General features: G+C 40.0%; 1 protein-coding gene across 1 annotated transcript in view; it reads right to left on the reverse strand.

The window, feature by feature from the left end:
- Positions 1 to 16,625, reverse strand: part of FAT3 (FAT atypical cadherin 3) — a 186,078-nt gene that overhangs the window by 36,449 nt on the left and 133,004 nt on the right. Inside the window, exons 20-21 of the mRNA XM_034779231.1 lie at positions 9,454 to 9,588; positions 8,194 to 8,351 (exon numbers count right to left, since the gene is read on the reverse strand). Coding sequence (XP_034635122.1) covers positions 8,194 to 8,351; positions 9,454 to 9,588 — 293 coding nt within the window. The remainder of the gene's footprint in view (positions 1 to 8,193; positions 8,352 to 9,453; positions 9,589 to 16,625) is intronic.

The raw sequence follows: 16,625 nt of genomic DNA on the forward strand, positions 1-16,625 counted from the left end.
AAGGATTTGGCCTTATGAGTTTATCATGAACAACCCTTTATTTAAAAGCCCTTGACCAGACAAACCTGTAGGAGTCTGAGGGAACTAAAGAAAATTGGAAATGTTTCTAACACAGCAAACTTAACTTATAGAGTTTAGAAATCTAAACTGTTGTCTTCTACTCCCAAAGCTCAATAAAGAAAAAGGGTGAGAGGTGTGTATAAGAATAAGTCTGGATTCACCTTCCATTTCAAAGTCTTATCTCAGAGGGCTTAAAAACTGGCCGTCAACAATTACTCTAAATTAAAACTGGCCTATTAAGCTATCAATTGAAGAGGAATCTTTTGATCATCAAGATGGCCCCACAAACTACAGTTGTTGTTTTTAAATTAAGAAGCAGCAGTTTATTTTTCCCATGCAACAAATAAACACCCCAATTTTGTAGGAGCAGTTTAGACAGGCAGTTTGAAAGTTTGGCCTAACATGGTCTAAATACAAGGGCAGACGGAGAGAAGAGGTGCTTTGAAAAGTAGCCATTACAGGAGTGGTAAATACAGTTCTTTCCCTAAAGGCTTTTATTACGCTTACTATGGAGTCTATTCTCCTGCATATTATATACATATAACTCCCATAAGGCTCATTATACCCTGACAGGTCCATTATTGACATGCCTTTTACCAGTATCCACATAACATGCGTTTCCAATTATCTATCTAAATACAGCACCGTACACACACTCAGGGGACAAACAGTTTTTATCTAGGAGACAATGTTTTAAAGGATCTCGAGTTTAAAAATGCTTTACATATCTTCTGTTGTAGCTTGATCTTCTCTTTCCTTTCTTTTTCATCTGTTTTATTCTTACCCGTTCATATGTTTATTAAATATTACAGCTCCTCTGTATGCTCTGAAATTTCATGTCCATTTTGTTAAATGAAAAATACGTGCAAGGCAAGTCTTGGAGAGAGCAAGGATGGTCCAGGGGTTACGGCTCTAACCTAGGACTTGGGAGACCTGCATTCATGTCACCGGTAACAAACTGATAACTTAAACAGTTATAGGTCACCAGGACCAGATGGTATTCACCCAAGAGTTCTGAAGGAACTAAAATATAATATTGCAGAACTGCTGACTGTGGTATGTAACTTGTCACTTATATCAGCCTCTGTACCGGATGACTGGAGGATAGCTAATATGATACCAATTTTTAAACCAGACTCCAGAGGTGATCCTGGCAATTAGAGGCTGGTAAGCATAACTTCAGTCCGGAGAAACTGTTTGAAAGGACAGAATTATCAGACACACAGATGAACATGATTTGTTGGGGAAGAGACAATACATCTTTTGTAAAGGTAAATCATGCCTCGCCAATCTATCAGAATTCTTTGAGAAGGTCAAAAAACTTATGGGCAAGGGGGATCCAGTGGATATAATTATTTGGACTTTCACAAAACCTTTGACAAGGTCCCTCACCAAAGGCTTTTAAGCAAAGTAAGCTGTCCTGGGATAAGAGGGGATTAGGGATAGGGAACAGCTTCTATATGAGGAGAGATTAAAAAGAATGGAACTTTTCAGCTTGGAAATAAGACAATTTAGGGTACGTCTATACTTACCTCCGGGTCCGGTGGTAAGCAATCGATTTCTGGGATCGATCCCGGAAGTGCTCGCCGTCGACGCCGGTACTCCTGCTTGGCGAGAGGAGTACATGGAGTCGACGGGGGAGCCTGCCTCTCGCATGTGGACCCGCGGTAAGTTCGAACTAAGATAGTTTGACTTCAGCTACGTGACTAACGTAGCTGAAGTTGCGTATCTTAGTTCGAAGTGGGGGGTTAGTGTGGACCAGCCCTAAGGGGGGATGTGATAGAGGTCTATAAAATCATGAATGGTGTGAAGAAAGAGAACAAGGAAGTATTATTTATCCCTGCATATAACACAAGAACCAGGGGTCACCCAATGAAATTAATGGACAGCAGGTTTAAAACAAACAAAAGAAAGAACTACTTCACACAATGCACAGTCACTAGGAACTCATTGGCAGAGGATGTGTGAAGGCCAAATGTACAACTGGATTAAAAAAAGAATTAGATAAGTTGATGGAGGACAGGTCCTAAATCTCTAGCTGCCAGCAGCTGGGACTGGAAGACAAGGGATGGATCACTTGATGATTACCTGTTCTGTTCATTCCCTCTGGGGCACTTGGCATTGGCCACTGTCAGAAGACAGGATACTGGGCTAGATGGACCATTGGTCTGACCCAGTATGATTGTTCTTATGTTATGTCTCTGCTCTGCTACAGACTTCCTGTGTGATCTTAGTGCCTCAGTTTGCCATCTGGGAAATGGGGATAATAGCCCTACATTAAATGCATTAAAGATTGTGAGTTGCTCAGATACAACAGGGATGGGGGCCATAAAGTATTTTAGAAAGACAAACACACAGACAGTTACAGCCCTTAATGTGGCCTGCAAGGGAAGTAAGGTGTCCTGCTCAAATTGTGAGCTATGAGTAAGAGGGTGAGGAGGGGCTGAGAGCAGGAGGAGGCCTGGCCCTACCCAACCTAATTGCTGGCTACAGACGCTGGATAGACACACAGGGAGGAATAAACTGCTCCACAAAAACAGGTGAAACAAGTTACTCCTTCTCCCAGAGGAGGCACAGAGTAAAGGAGAAATTGTTGCTCACTGAGTCACAATTCACCTCTGGTTTGCTGCCCCTTCCTTAGGACAGGCTGTCAAGTTACAATCTAATTTTTGGTAGTGCATTGAGAGATATGGGAAACAAAGCTAAAATTTTGTCTGAAGACGGTAGATGCTAGCAAATGTTATGAAAATCAAATTAAAAGCTGATGCTCAAGTCAGGTTATGCAGATTCCCATGCAAATAGCTTTTACGCCTTTGGACCTAAATGGGATGGCTAACAGTTTGCTGCTCTGGGACTTCAGCTCAGAACAGAGCCTCCGGTGCTATTTTTGCACATACAGCGAGGTGCAAACTGCCCCATCCTGTGGTAATACAGTCCGTGGCACCTCAGTGGAGGCCCGCTCTGATCACATTAAAGAATGATGGTATAAATTCACTGCAGGGCAGCCAGTGTTTCTTTAAACTGGGTAATTCCTGAACAGCTGAGTGCTTCCTACCTCAGAACACAACTTATCTTACAGTCTCTCTCCTTCCAGCTGCATAGGCTGTAACACAAATATATACAGTGTTGACAGGGCCAATTCAATCAGGGTGGATGTAGGGACTGGGAGTGGCTGGCTCATTACAGAAGCAGCTTTTCCTCTCCTGGAATTGACACCTCCTCATCTATTATTGGGAGTGGACTACATCCACCCTGATTGAATTGGCCCTGTCAACACTGGTTCTCCACTTGCGAAGTAACTCCCTGCTCTCCATGTGTCAGTATATAATGCCTGCATCTGTAACTTTCACTCTATGCATCTGAAGAAGTGAGGTTTTTACCCACGAAAGCTTATGCCCAAATAAATCTGTTAGTCTTTAAGGTGCCACCAGACTCCTTGTTTTTGTAGATACAGACTAACATGGCTACCCCTGATACATAAATATATACAGTAACTCCTCACTTAAAGTCATCCCAGTTAACACTGTTTTGTTGTTAGTCAATTAGGGGACATGCTCGTTTAAAGTTGTGCAATGCTCCCTTCTAACGTCGTTTGGCAGCCGCCTGCTTTGTCCACTGCTTGCAGGAAGATCAGCCCGTTCCAGCTAGCTGGTGGGGGCTTGGAACCAGAGTGGACCGGCAGCCCCCATATCAGCTCCCTCTAAGTTCCCTGTGCAGCAGCTGCCCAGCAGGCTAGCAATTGCAGCTGTCCCTCTCCCCACTGCCATGTGCTGCTCCTGCCCTCTGCCTTGGAGCTGCTCCCCGAGACTCCTGCTTCCTATGCAGGGGGGAGAGGTGGAAGAGGGGGCCTAATGTCAGGGTGTCCCCCTCCTCCCTGTTCCTGCACCTCGCTTACCTCATCTTCCATAGAGCAGGAGGGACACACGACAGGGCTCAGGACAGAGGGAGCTTGCTGGCAGCAGCTGCGGTCTCAGCAAACTGCTGATCTAATTAACAAAGCAGTGTATTTAAAGGGGAAATGCACATCTCTCTCTCTCTCTCACACACAGTTTGTGTCTCTGTCTGTGATGGTGTCTCCCCTCCCTCCATTCCTGCTGCCTTTTAGAATGTGAGAGTTAATGCTTGAGGGCTCAGCCAATTGCTAGTTCATCATTTAGCAGTAAGGCATGCCCTGAGAAATATCCCACCCTCTGACTCCTCCTCCTCAACCAAGCTTCACAATCATCATCACTGTGTACCAGTATTAACTTGTTTGTTTAAAACTTATTCTGTGTGTGTGTGTGTGTGTGTGTGTGTGTGTGTATATATATATTTATATCTATCTATATATATATAAAATATAGTCTTTTGTCTGGTGAAAAAAAATTCCCTGGAACCTAACCCCCTCATTTACATTAATTCTTATGGGAAAATTGGATTCGCTTAACATCGTTTCGCTTAAAGTTGCATTTTTCAGGAACATAACTACAACGTTAAGTGAGGAGTTACTGTATTTGGATACACGTATGTGCCCTAGTATACAAATATATAAAACTCATGAAATATGTGAAATAGACAGAGAGGGGCAGAGGGGCTTCTAAAGGGTGATGCAATTTCATATGTGTTGATTGTTTCATTCAATAAGCAAAATGAACAAAATGAATATTGTAAAATATTAGCCTGGCAGAGGGGCTTGTATCAGTACATCAACACAGGTAATAAACTGATCAAATGGCTCTTCTGAGACCACCTTAGGCTTGCACAGTCCATCTGCAATCACATACCATGGATACAACATGATGCCTACTGATCATCTAGGGAAATATTTTGTTAGTGGGATTACATTTCAGGTTCATGTGTGTAAAATGGTATATTTAATACTGAAATATTACTTGCTTCAACTCTAGCAACACCTGGGATCACATCCAAGCTTCAATCTTATCCTGCATAAGGTGATGTTGTAGTAATACATTAAAATGTATAAAATTCACTTAACTAAGCTTTGCAAAGTTTCACACTGACTGCCTGGACTAAAAAGATATATGATTGCCTTATACTATTCAACAATTACATTTATCGCATGACAGGAAAGTTGGTCTTTATTTTTTTAATCTCTTTGATTTTATAAAACAAGTGGGACTTAAATGAGGATTCTCATCCAAAATGGCCTAATCTTGGTTAACCTTTTATTACTTTTCACTGATAAGGAACGCGTGATGCAGTTCTCTGCATGTGTAATCATTCCTAGGGAAAAAGCAATTGAATGACATCTCATTTTGCTCCAACAGCTTAAAATCAGGAAGCATACATCTGAAAGCATTTACTTTTAGAATGTCTGACCCCTCTAAATCAATGGATAAATTGCTTCATTTGAAACAACCAAATAAATAACACCCCTATTATATCAACGTATTATAACTAAAAGCTTGGAACAGGATGGTAGACATGCAGTTTGTTCAACTAAATTGATTATTCAGTGAGGAAGGACCCTGTGTTACGATTATGAAGCATTTCCACCCCCTGAGTTATTATACATTTATGAGCTTCCAAAATTAAGCTGGTCATTTAAACATTAAAGACCATACTGTGCTATCAATTTTTAAGTAGATATCCGTGGTGGTGGTGAAAGCTTATTTCCAAATCAATGGTACAATAAGCCCTAAATATATCTTTTGGCCTCAAGAGAGTTTCACATAAAGCCCTAAAATTGGTAGCATCAATATTGTTCCATTTTCTACCCTCATTTAGGGCTCAACTGTGTGAAGTGCTGAGCCCTCTGGCTCTGATCCAGCAAAGCACCTAAGCATGTGCTTAAAACTTAGTATAGTCTCCAGCGGTGGCTCCAGGCACCAGCGCTCCAAGCGCGTGCCTGGGGCAGCAAGCCGTGGGGGGGCACCCTGCTGGTCCCTGTGAGGGCGACAGTCAGGCTGCCTTCGGCGACTTGCCTGCGAGAGGTCCGCCGGTCCCGTGGATTCGGTGGCGGGTACGCCAAAGCCGCAGGACTGGCGGACCTCCCGCAGGCATGCCGCGGAAGGCAGCCTGCCTGCCGTGCTTGGGGCATCAAAAAAGCTAGAGCCGCCCCGATAGTCTCAATGACTTCATGTGCATGAAAATAAGCAAACATTTCAGTGCTTTGTTGGATTGGGCCAGAGTGCTCTGCACACTGCGGGATCAATCCATTATCACCTGCTTTGAAATATCTCGTCAGATTTAACTTAATTGAAAGCAATACTCAAATCTTCTGAATAACAGTCTCACATTTTAGGGGGGAGGGGTAGCTCAGTGGTTTGAACATTGGCCTGCTAAACCCAGGGTTTGAGTTCAATCCTTGAGGGGGCCACTTAGGGATCTGGGGCAAAATCAGTACTTGGTCCTGCTAGTGAAAGCAGGGGGCTGGACTCGATGACCTTTCAAGGTCCCTTCCAGTTCTAGGAGATAGGATGTCTCCATTAATTTAATTTAATTTAGAGACCTCTGTCCAGTCTATCAATCTTAGATACGCATATGACCGGCATTACCATAGTGTTTGAGTGGCTCACAATCTTTAATGCATTTATCCTCACAACACCCATTTTACAGATAGGCGCCTTTGAAAAATTGATGCTAAGAGATTTAGGAGCCAAATCCCATTTTCACAAGTGGCTTAGGAGTCTAAGTCTCAAATGGGCTAAAGATGCTTTGAAAAAATTGGCCTAAGTGAATTGCCCAAGATGGCACAAAGTCCATGGCGGAACAGCAAAATGAATCCAAATCTCCATATCAGACCCTAATCACTGGAACATGCTTTCTCTCTATTTTAGATTTTTTTAAGTGTCTGTCACCATAGTATCCAAGCCCCTGTTGGTAATGTTAACTAAATATGTGATCCATTGGAATGATAGGCACCATATGAATGTGGGATTATCATTTGAGTATTGTTGCCTGACACATCCTACCATAAGATTCTATTTTCAGTTTCTTACAACTTTACCAAACTTTAATTATTCAGGATGAAGTTTTATTTATGAGTGTCTGCTTCAGGTTGAATTTTTTGGGGAAACTTCATCCAAAATGGTTCAGCCATTTCCAAGAATGAGATTAGGAAAAATACATCATTTTTGTCCATGTTAAAAAACTCTTATTTGGAAACCACTAGCACCCTCATATTTGAAAGTTCAAGCAATGGCCTTTTTTACATCTCCAAACATTTAGGACTCAATTAGGTCTCACACAAGCCTGAGCTGTGCTGATTTCCCTACTCTCCCTGCCCCCCATGAAAGGCACAATACTCCTACTCATGAAACATTTTTTGTATTTAAGCACAACAGCTATAGAGACATTTACTGTACACTAAAAATTGCTGTCACTGTTTTAAAATTACCTGAACATTCAAACAAAACAAAAATCTAAAAATTGCAAACACAAATACAAAATGCTCTGTACCATTTCTTCACTGCTGAGTTACAGTACATGGAAAAGATACAATCAGTCACATTGTCTTCATTTAGTGCCTTCGGTATCCCAGGAGAAGTATTATACATGGAGGTTGTTGGAACTGTTTATCCTTCTCTTTTAACCCACTCAACAGAAATTTGGCCTTCCATAGAACTACTTTTTAGGCTGTTCAGCAGAGTCAAGTCATAGAGACTTAATTCAATATAATAGGAGTCTTCACCTACCCCCAGCAGTCTAGAAGAACAATCATAACTCACAGATTCGATAAGCCACCTCATTCAAACAGAGAACCTTTTATTAAAAAAAAAAAAATTTTTTGTTTTTGAAATTCAGTGGTATGAAGGCATATTTTCCAATCACACAGATGCAGAGGAAAAACAGCCTTTTCAACAAGCGTGGTTTAGAATACACAATCATCTGAATGGCCAGGTCTTACATCTCAAGTAGATCAACTCTTGCGCCTAGACACATACAATGGTCATATAAGATACAGCACCCAATGGTCCATATTCAAAGAACACTACTACTGCAATGCATATTAAGCTGCTTTTTTGTTTGTTGTTTTTGTTGAAATTGCTGCTTTTCCCTGTTACCATGAACAGATCAATCTTCATCTTCTCAATTCACAGCTGAAATGAGAACAACATTCCGCAAAGCAAGAGCCAATGAGAAAACATATAATCAAGAAAATAAGTGCGGGAAAGATAACATTTCAATTACCTTCAGAATTATACAGGGATTTGCTCTGGTGTACATTATAATCCCATTGCTTTGCAAGGTTCGCAAACGCAGAGCCAGCTTGAATTCTTCTTTCTTGCTATTTTCAGAAACCCGGTATTTGATGTAACTATTCCCAGCAAAGCTAAGGGAAGTGTGTCCTGAAATAACCGTTTTGAAAAGATACATATTGCAAATGAAGTTAATAATAGAACATAGGTAGATAACAAAGAAGAAACTCTTAAATAAAACCCACCTTTGACTGATTAACAACGTGTCTCCATTGCAAACCACACACCATAGATTTGGGGAGAATAATTTCATATCAGGGGGAAAATCCAACTCACCATTCTCAGACAAGAAGCCTTATTGACTTCCTTGGAACTATTGGCAGGCGTAAGGTGAGAAGGATTTAGCTCTAGCAGAGCACCAGAAATCAGAATTTGCTGGTGAATCTGCACCCTCTGTTAGCATCAGGATATTTCTGACACTGAGTCCTACTGAAAGCCCATTGAAGTCAATGGAAATAATCTGCTTGACTTTGCGTCAGGACCCTAGTAGCTTGGTGGTTTACAAAAGCTGAACAAAATATACAAAGTTTCTGAAACGTTCTTTTCAAGACAGCATGGTATTTTTAATGTTAATAACAAATAAAACCTTGAATTAGTACCATATGTCTCCTAAAGGATCCCAAAGTGCTTTGCCGCTAGCAGGGCAATATTTAGTGATAGCAGTTCTCTAGAAAGAACTGTCTGCTCAAAAGTCCCATGTTTTACTGATTTGGGGGTCCCATCCTGATCAGATTCAGGTCAATGGGAGTTTTGTTTGTAGATGCAGAATCAGGTGTATATATATAGCACCAGGTCTGCACAACCAGCATTTTTTACAGCACTCTTAAGTAAACGGAGTGAGACCAGATTCTGAGAGGTATTGTGCATACACAACTCCCATCGACTTCAATAGCAACTCTCCGTATTATGATACAACGGCAGCACTTCTTATATAAAAATCACACTTTTAAGTTTCAGAGTAGCAGCCGTGTTAGTCTGTATCTGCAAAAAGAACAGGAGTACTTGTGGCACCTTAGAGACTAACAAATTTATTAGAGCATAAGCTTTCGTGGACTACAGTCCGAAGAAGTGGGCTGTAGTCCACGAAAGCTTATGCTCTAATAAATTTGTTAGTCTCTAAGGTGCCACAAGTACTCCTGTTCTTTTTACACTTTTAAGTATTTCCTGGTTACTCTTTTGACGGAATCTGCACCTGAACATTCTCCGAGCTTCCCTGGAGGGCACTGGCAGATGAATGGTCTTCGACTAGCTTCGTACCCCACACACTGCATGTCCCCTGGACACGGCTTCTCCATACAGGGATCGCTGGACCCAGGACACAGCCCTCCTGTGATCAATTGAAACATGCTGTTAAGAATACAATATCAAACATACACCTTGGCAACAGGAAGCAGAAAGAGACTTAAAAACTATAACAGAATTTAACTCTAGATTGTAAACTCTTTGGGGCGGGGATGTCTTTTAAATAAGTGTGCGTACCGCGCCTAGCGTAATGGGGTGCTGGTCCTTGACTGGGTGCATAGGTGCTGCCATAAGACAAATCAATCAATACATATAATAATAAACAATTATGACCAATTCACTGGTGTCATGATGGCTTTGCCAGTGTTTCGTCCCAAACCCCCTCTCTGGAGGGGAATCTAGAGCCGACCCATGAAATACATTACTAGGGGCTACATCCTTCTTCTGCCTTGCCTCAAGTCTGGAGAATTCTGTGCAGGCAGGAAGGATAGCCGCGCACAGGCTGCACAGTTGTAAGGAGAGCTGCTTGTGCAGGTGGTACTGCAGTATCCTCACGCTCCACAGTGGCATGCTGATCCTTCCAGAAGAGGAAAGCAACCCCATAAAGCTGGATTCTGGATACACTGCTAGGCGCCACAAATCCTGCACCCTCCCTTCCAAATGTGGCTGCATCCATTCCACTGCCTCTGGGATCCTGGACAAAAAAGGAGGAGTGGACAGGATTTTCCTGTCTTTGAAGCTAAGTAGGAATCAGGGTGGCGACATTTAAAAAATAATCAGATGGGTTATTTTAAATGATATATTGTTAAGACAGGAGAAGGTTAACACTCTAAATAGCTAGCTTCACTTTACAGACTTAAATTGGGCAAAATAATCCTTAAAATACTCAAACTGTATTTAGTGGCATATGTAAATGGGTTAAAATTACTTAAACTTTGAAAAGTCATGACAGCTGAGGCACCATCAGTACTTTCATAAGAATTTTGATTAGGTTTGCCAATGTGGGACACAATTTTGGTCTGACCTATATCCATGAAGATCTCCTGCTGACTTCAAGGGGTAGTCTGGAGGCAGAATTGAGTCCCTAAGGTCTAAACCTTGCTTAAAATCTTTCCTTACAACACAGGCACTGCAAGCACTTCAAAAATTCCCTAAATATGTAACACCCAACAAATTCAGATGGCTGCTAAGGGTTTGATTTAAAGCTAATGGAAGTCAATGGAAAGTTTCCATTGAATTTAATGGATTCTGGATCAGGACCTTATTTTGTCATTTTAAAAGCCCTTAAATACATATATATTTAAATTAGCTCAGTCTGGAAAGGCATGTAAACACTGTAAACCACAATGCAAATGACCACACAGCCTCTGAGGGAGCCACTGAAGCTCATCATATCAATCCTCAAATGTTTCTAGAAAGAGACACTTTCTTTTTAGCCACCACAAAGAAATGCAAAGGAAATTAACATGCACTGGGCCAAGTTCTGCCCTTGGATGAGTTTGTGGGACTTCTAGTGAAATGCATGTGGTTGTGCACGCCTCCCTGTGCTTGAGATTTATTTGCTTCGGTTGATTTGTATGTAGGGCTTGAACAGAGAGAGGGCCAGTGGTGGGGGATGGATAGGGTTAGCACTTCCTCGGCTGTCAAACTTAATACATCTCGGAGCAGATTTAAGGACAGGAGAGTGCCCCCTTATTGAATATTTGCTGTTCCTGCTTTGTGTCACAACCTTAATGTCATTTGAATGTGGGTTTTGGGGTTTTTGTTAGTGTATGTATTTTATTTATAGGGCATAAAGAAAGTAATGAACTTGTAATAGGGCAATCACCTCCCACTCCTTACAGTTATGAAAGAGACTACATTACTGCTAACACACTTTTGTACAAGCCAAGCATGGCTCAGACTAAGCATAGCTCAAGTTACCTGGCACGGTAGGTATGTTCTGGAAACAGAAAACTTATTACTGTAGGTTTCAAAGTGGAGATGATCTGCCTACAAATATGGCAGAGACTATCAATGTCTATGCTTGACGAGCAACACAGTCAGTTTAATCTTTTAACACCTCCCCTCCTTTGTCAAACATTTGTTTGAGACGTCTGTGAAGTAAATGAGCACTGATGTGAAATGATGCATGGCAATCTTTATTAATCAGTGTAATAGGGTATATTAACATGCATAATAATCAAGAAGAGCTCTGTGTGAGCACAAAAGCATGTCTCTTTCACCATCAGAAATTGGTCCAATAAAAGATCTTATTTCGCCCACCTTGCATAACACTACTAATATATTATCACATTTCAACTCCTATATATACTAATAGGGATTAAATCAACAGGCTTCTATGGAAATTTAATTTAATAGGGTTCTAAGGAAAATATTCTAAAAATACAGAATTTAACTGAGAATGAGATATTTTCCATAGATGTTTTTGTTTGTTTGTTTTTCTTTTTAAACAACAACAATCCTATAGAATTCTATATCAAGGACATAATTCTCTAGAGAATGGTACAAATATTCCACAGAAAGGTTATAATTTACTGTTCAATTCCATCAGCTATTTCAATACATTCTTATTAGGTGTATGCGCTATATGCACGGTATATCTGTTCTTTGAAGATACTTAAACCTTATGTAAGGCAGTAATTTAAGTGAGCCTCTCTGTAGCTGACAAATAGACAAGTCACTTGGGCAAAAGCCCCAGAGCTTGTGAATATGCTGAACTGCTGAGATTTCAGAATGTGGCATTGCACATTTTCACAACCCTTTAACCTTTGATTAAAATCTCTGACATTAAGCAATAAATCAATACGTGGCTTCTCTATCAGTCTCTGCCACTTTTTAGCTGACTCTAACTCTTGATTTGTAGTTCAGATTCATCATTCCATGGTCCAAAAGTATATGGAAAGAATCTAATATATTTATGATCACTATGAAGATGTACGCTTACCCTGGCAGACTATGAATGTTTTTTTTTTAGATAAACTACAAGCAAATTAACTTTTTATTCATCCTGTGGATTTCACAGCTGTGACACAAGTTTTAAAATATTCAAACCTGGGAGAAGAAATGTTTTATGCCTATCTGTATGGTTATAAGTGCATAAGCTACAAATCATGCACTACTGTATTGCATTGTTTTAGCTAATGTTCATGTTCAGGCTGATTTCATAACCACACTGAGTAAACTTGTAAAATAATTCACGGATATGTTATCCACAGCCAGAGTGGAAATACAATAATTTAGTTGTCACATTTCCACTCTGAAGTCCAGCATTTTTACCATTCTTTGTTCTTTCTGAAAGAGATTCAACAATATGGACTAGGATTGATTTTCTTTCCCCTAGGCAAGTCCTGAAAATCCATGGCATTCCCATGTAACTCACATTACTATTAATAATTCTGTTTCCAAGAAGGAATTGCACAGAAACATGGAGTTAGGGTCAACCAGTAACTGACAGGAAATTTTGGAAGGGGGTTTGACTGATGATCTCTGTTTATTGCTCTAGGAAGAGGTAGACCTACTCCAAGGTCCCTGCCAGTATGACAAAGAGGAAAATACTTTCTCATTTCTAACTGTGGCAATTACTTCATCCCTGTATATATAAGAAAGAATCACCCAGAACCATGTAATCCCATTTGCAGTGTTGCCAAGTCTCGGTGTTTTGTGTTTTTCTGAAAGCCCCAGCTCCTGGATACATGTGATTACCTAAAAAAATCTCAGATTTCATTTTAAAAAATAAATGTTAAACTCTCTTGGTTGCAGAGAAAAATTTGAAAGTGACTCCTAAAGGCTACAAATACCAAGGCAAATAAAAAGAACCCCAAACTTATTATTGTAAAAAACCTCAATTTTTAAAACAATCTCATGATTTTTTTTGGGGTGGGGTGGGGGGGTCTGACTCATAATTTTTGAATGCTTGGGTTGGCAGTACTGCAGTTGTACTCTTGGATTAGGGTGACCAGGCATCTTCATCTGTTCTACTCTATAACTGGGAATTTGTCCCAGGTTTTAGTGGAACTGGCTGGGATATCTGACCACCTCTGCTGGCTCCAAATTCTTCCCAGCTCCTTCCAGTCTGTAGCAATTCCCACTCTGCCTGTCTCTACTTGCCTCACACATCTTTGGGCCTCATTCCTCATGTTTTATACCACTTCTCTGCAACATCCCCTACCTCAATGCTCTGACTATCAACAGCAGTTCTCCTCATTGATACCCATTATGTGGTACCATAAGGGAATCCCATCTCCTACACAACCCAGTGACAATTCCTTTCTTCCTCTTAAAAATCACGCCCCTTTCACTCCAGGGCCAAGTCTCTCTCAAACCATACCTCTTCTAAAATCTGAGACACATGGAAAATGCTGATATCTTGTGGGGCACAGAATTCCAAAGGCTGATTATCTTGGGGGGGGGGGGGGCTCACCTTGCATGTAATCTATTCTTTAGCGGTTCAAAAGTACTGTGCTTCAAAGAGAATGGACTACAGTCAACTTTTTCCAACCTTGGGTGATGCACTGGCTTCAAAGGCAGCGTACATTTTGTAGGGGAGAGATCTTGGTATTAATGCAAAAATGATATTAATTATATTATAACAACTTATTTTTTATTAGGTCATTACAAACTTTAATGGAGGATAGGTCCATCAATGGCTATTAGTCGGGATGGACAGGGATGGTGTCCCTAGCCTATTTGCCAGAAGCCAGGAATGGGCGACGGGGTGGATCACTTGATAACCTGTTCTGTTCATTCCCTCTGGGGCACCTGGCATTGGTCACTGTCAGAAGACAGGATACTGGGCTAGATGGACCTCTGGTCTGACCCAGTACGGCCGCTCTTATGTTCTTAAACCAGTTTACGCATTTATTGAACATTAAGATATAGTTACAAGAACGTTATAGCCAGGATGCTTGGAAATATAACAATACACATGTTTAGCTAGTTATGTTACAAAATGTTAAAGCTAATCAAAGAAATTCAGGAAGATTTCTACTCCTATCTCCCAAGGACAAGCAAAGATCAAGATAACAAACCATGTAAAACATTCATGTTTTAGGAAGAAACCTGAATATGATTGGAACGTAGGGTGTATCAGAGCGATACATCTAGGTACTGTGGGTTCTACCAACCTCCACCCTCTTGCAAGAAAACTTACTTGTGTTCTTAAAACCTTTAGAGAAAAACATGTTGTTGGAGATGTTTTAAACTTTTGTTATTTCTTAAATGTTGAAATGACAAACACCTTTGGAGATGTATGTTTGCAAAGATATTTAAATGTAGGAATAGTAAGATGTTTAATATACAAATATAGCAAGGTAATTTGATGCTATAAATGTATACTAATATGAAGCCATTTAAGTATAGAATATATATATTAATAAGATGCCAATTAATTACTGGCAGTGTGCAAGCAAACCCTCACCCAACTCCAGAAGACAAGAATCATCTCTTCTAAAACTATGACAAGAATCAACACTTTTTTATATTATCTAAGCTGTAAAAAAACTTTCTAAGAGTTATTTAATTTTAAAAAACTGTTTGGAGAACTGAAATCTTTTATATAAAGAACAGGAGTGTTTGGACTTTTTCAAAACAGAATTTCATTTTCTGTCAAACTCTAATAAAGTTGAAAGAATATCTCAGAGGATGGATCAAATAAAAAGAAACATTTAAAACTAGCTTTGAAAGTTATCTGATGCTTTCGTCCACAAGAAGAACAAAGGCAATGAAAGAAATGTTGCATATTCATTAAACAGATTGTATATTCAGGAGCTGAAAGTGTCATCTAAGCCAACCCTGAAGGCATCAAGCCAATGAAAAGATGACAGCAACAAACTTTGAAAAGAAACAAGCCTGTGTGTTTTCCTGTAAATTTCCTAAAAATCGGAAGAAGATGCATATAAAAGAGTCCAAAGTGAGCACCTCTCAGACACACACTCCCTGCTATTCTGCTTAGACAGCAAACACGCCACAACTGATCCTGTGCATCTCTACAAGCAAGCTGCCACAGACAATTAAGAAAAACAGAGAAGACTCGAGAAGAAACCAACCCAAGGAAGACCTCCCCAAACTTCAACATGGACAGGTGGGAGAAGTTAACTAAAACACTGACAAGCGATTAGATTTAAATTCATATAATGATTTTATTGGGATACTGGAATGCTATTGTAATTTAAAATATTAACAGTTTCTCCTGATAATCACCAGCTGGTTAGGCCATGTATTGCTGGAGAGGAGATGGGATAAACACTGGTAAACAGAGAAATAGTGGGATTTAATTACATCTAGGATTCTTAATATTTGTAATTGGCCTGTTTTAAGATAGCTTCTTTTAATTAACTAATTTAAATATTTCCTTTGATTTCAGAGGATTTAGTTAAGATTGTTACTTTGCCCAACTACAAACTGCTTAGTTATTATTAATAACTAGACAGGCTTCACTTGCCTTTAAACACATTTTTTTGCCCGTTTATCCACATTTTTAAGTATCTAATAAGATACTAAAGCTCAATTCGGGATAATACGATATTTTGGTCTGAACTTACCAAAAACCAAAAAGCACCCCACCACCGCCAAGGGAATCCACTCTAAAAGGTGTAATCTCTGCTAAAAGACCTCCATAGAAATATATAATATAGGAGAGATCGTAATAGAAGTATCAGTATTATTATCTTTGTTTTCTCATTTGTGTTATTTTATTTAATGCTTTCTCTTTCTTTCTTCACTAGTAAAATGACCACAATTAATAACTGTGATTATTTTGCTTGGTCTTAATCATGGTCTCCTAAGATACATAGAAGAACTCCTATGACTGAGTAGTGGGAGTCACACCCATAATATGGCAATAAAAGAAACAATTAGTAAGAGCTGGCCAACCATTTCTCTAAACTAAGTATTTCTAGTAATGTTTAAAATAAAATTACATGGCGCCCAAACGACCCTCCTATACCACACAATGTGTTCGGCACCTTGGAAAAATCAGACCATTTTTATTTAATGCCTAAGTGCAGACTGGATGGAAAGATACGATCCTCCTCTCTCACTCAGTCTTCTTAGCTGTACTACCATGATGCTTACAAGGGGCAGGATCTGTGTGTGGGCTTTATGGGAGTCAGTGGGTCTTTT

Source organism: Trachemys scripta, chromosome 1 (genome assembly GCF_013100865.1).
Source record: "Trachemys scripta elegans isolate TJP31775 chromosome 1, CAS_Tse_1.0, whole genome shotgun sequence".
Classification (NCBI taxonomy): Eukaryota; Metazoa; Chordata; order Testudines; family Emydidae; genus Trachemys; species Trachemys scripta.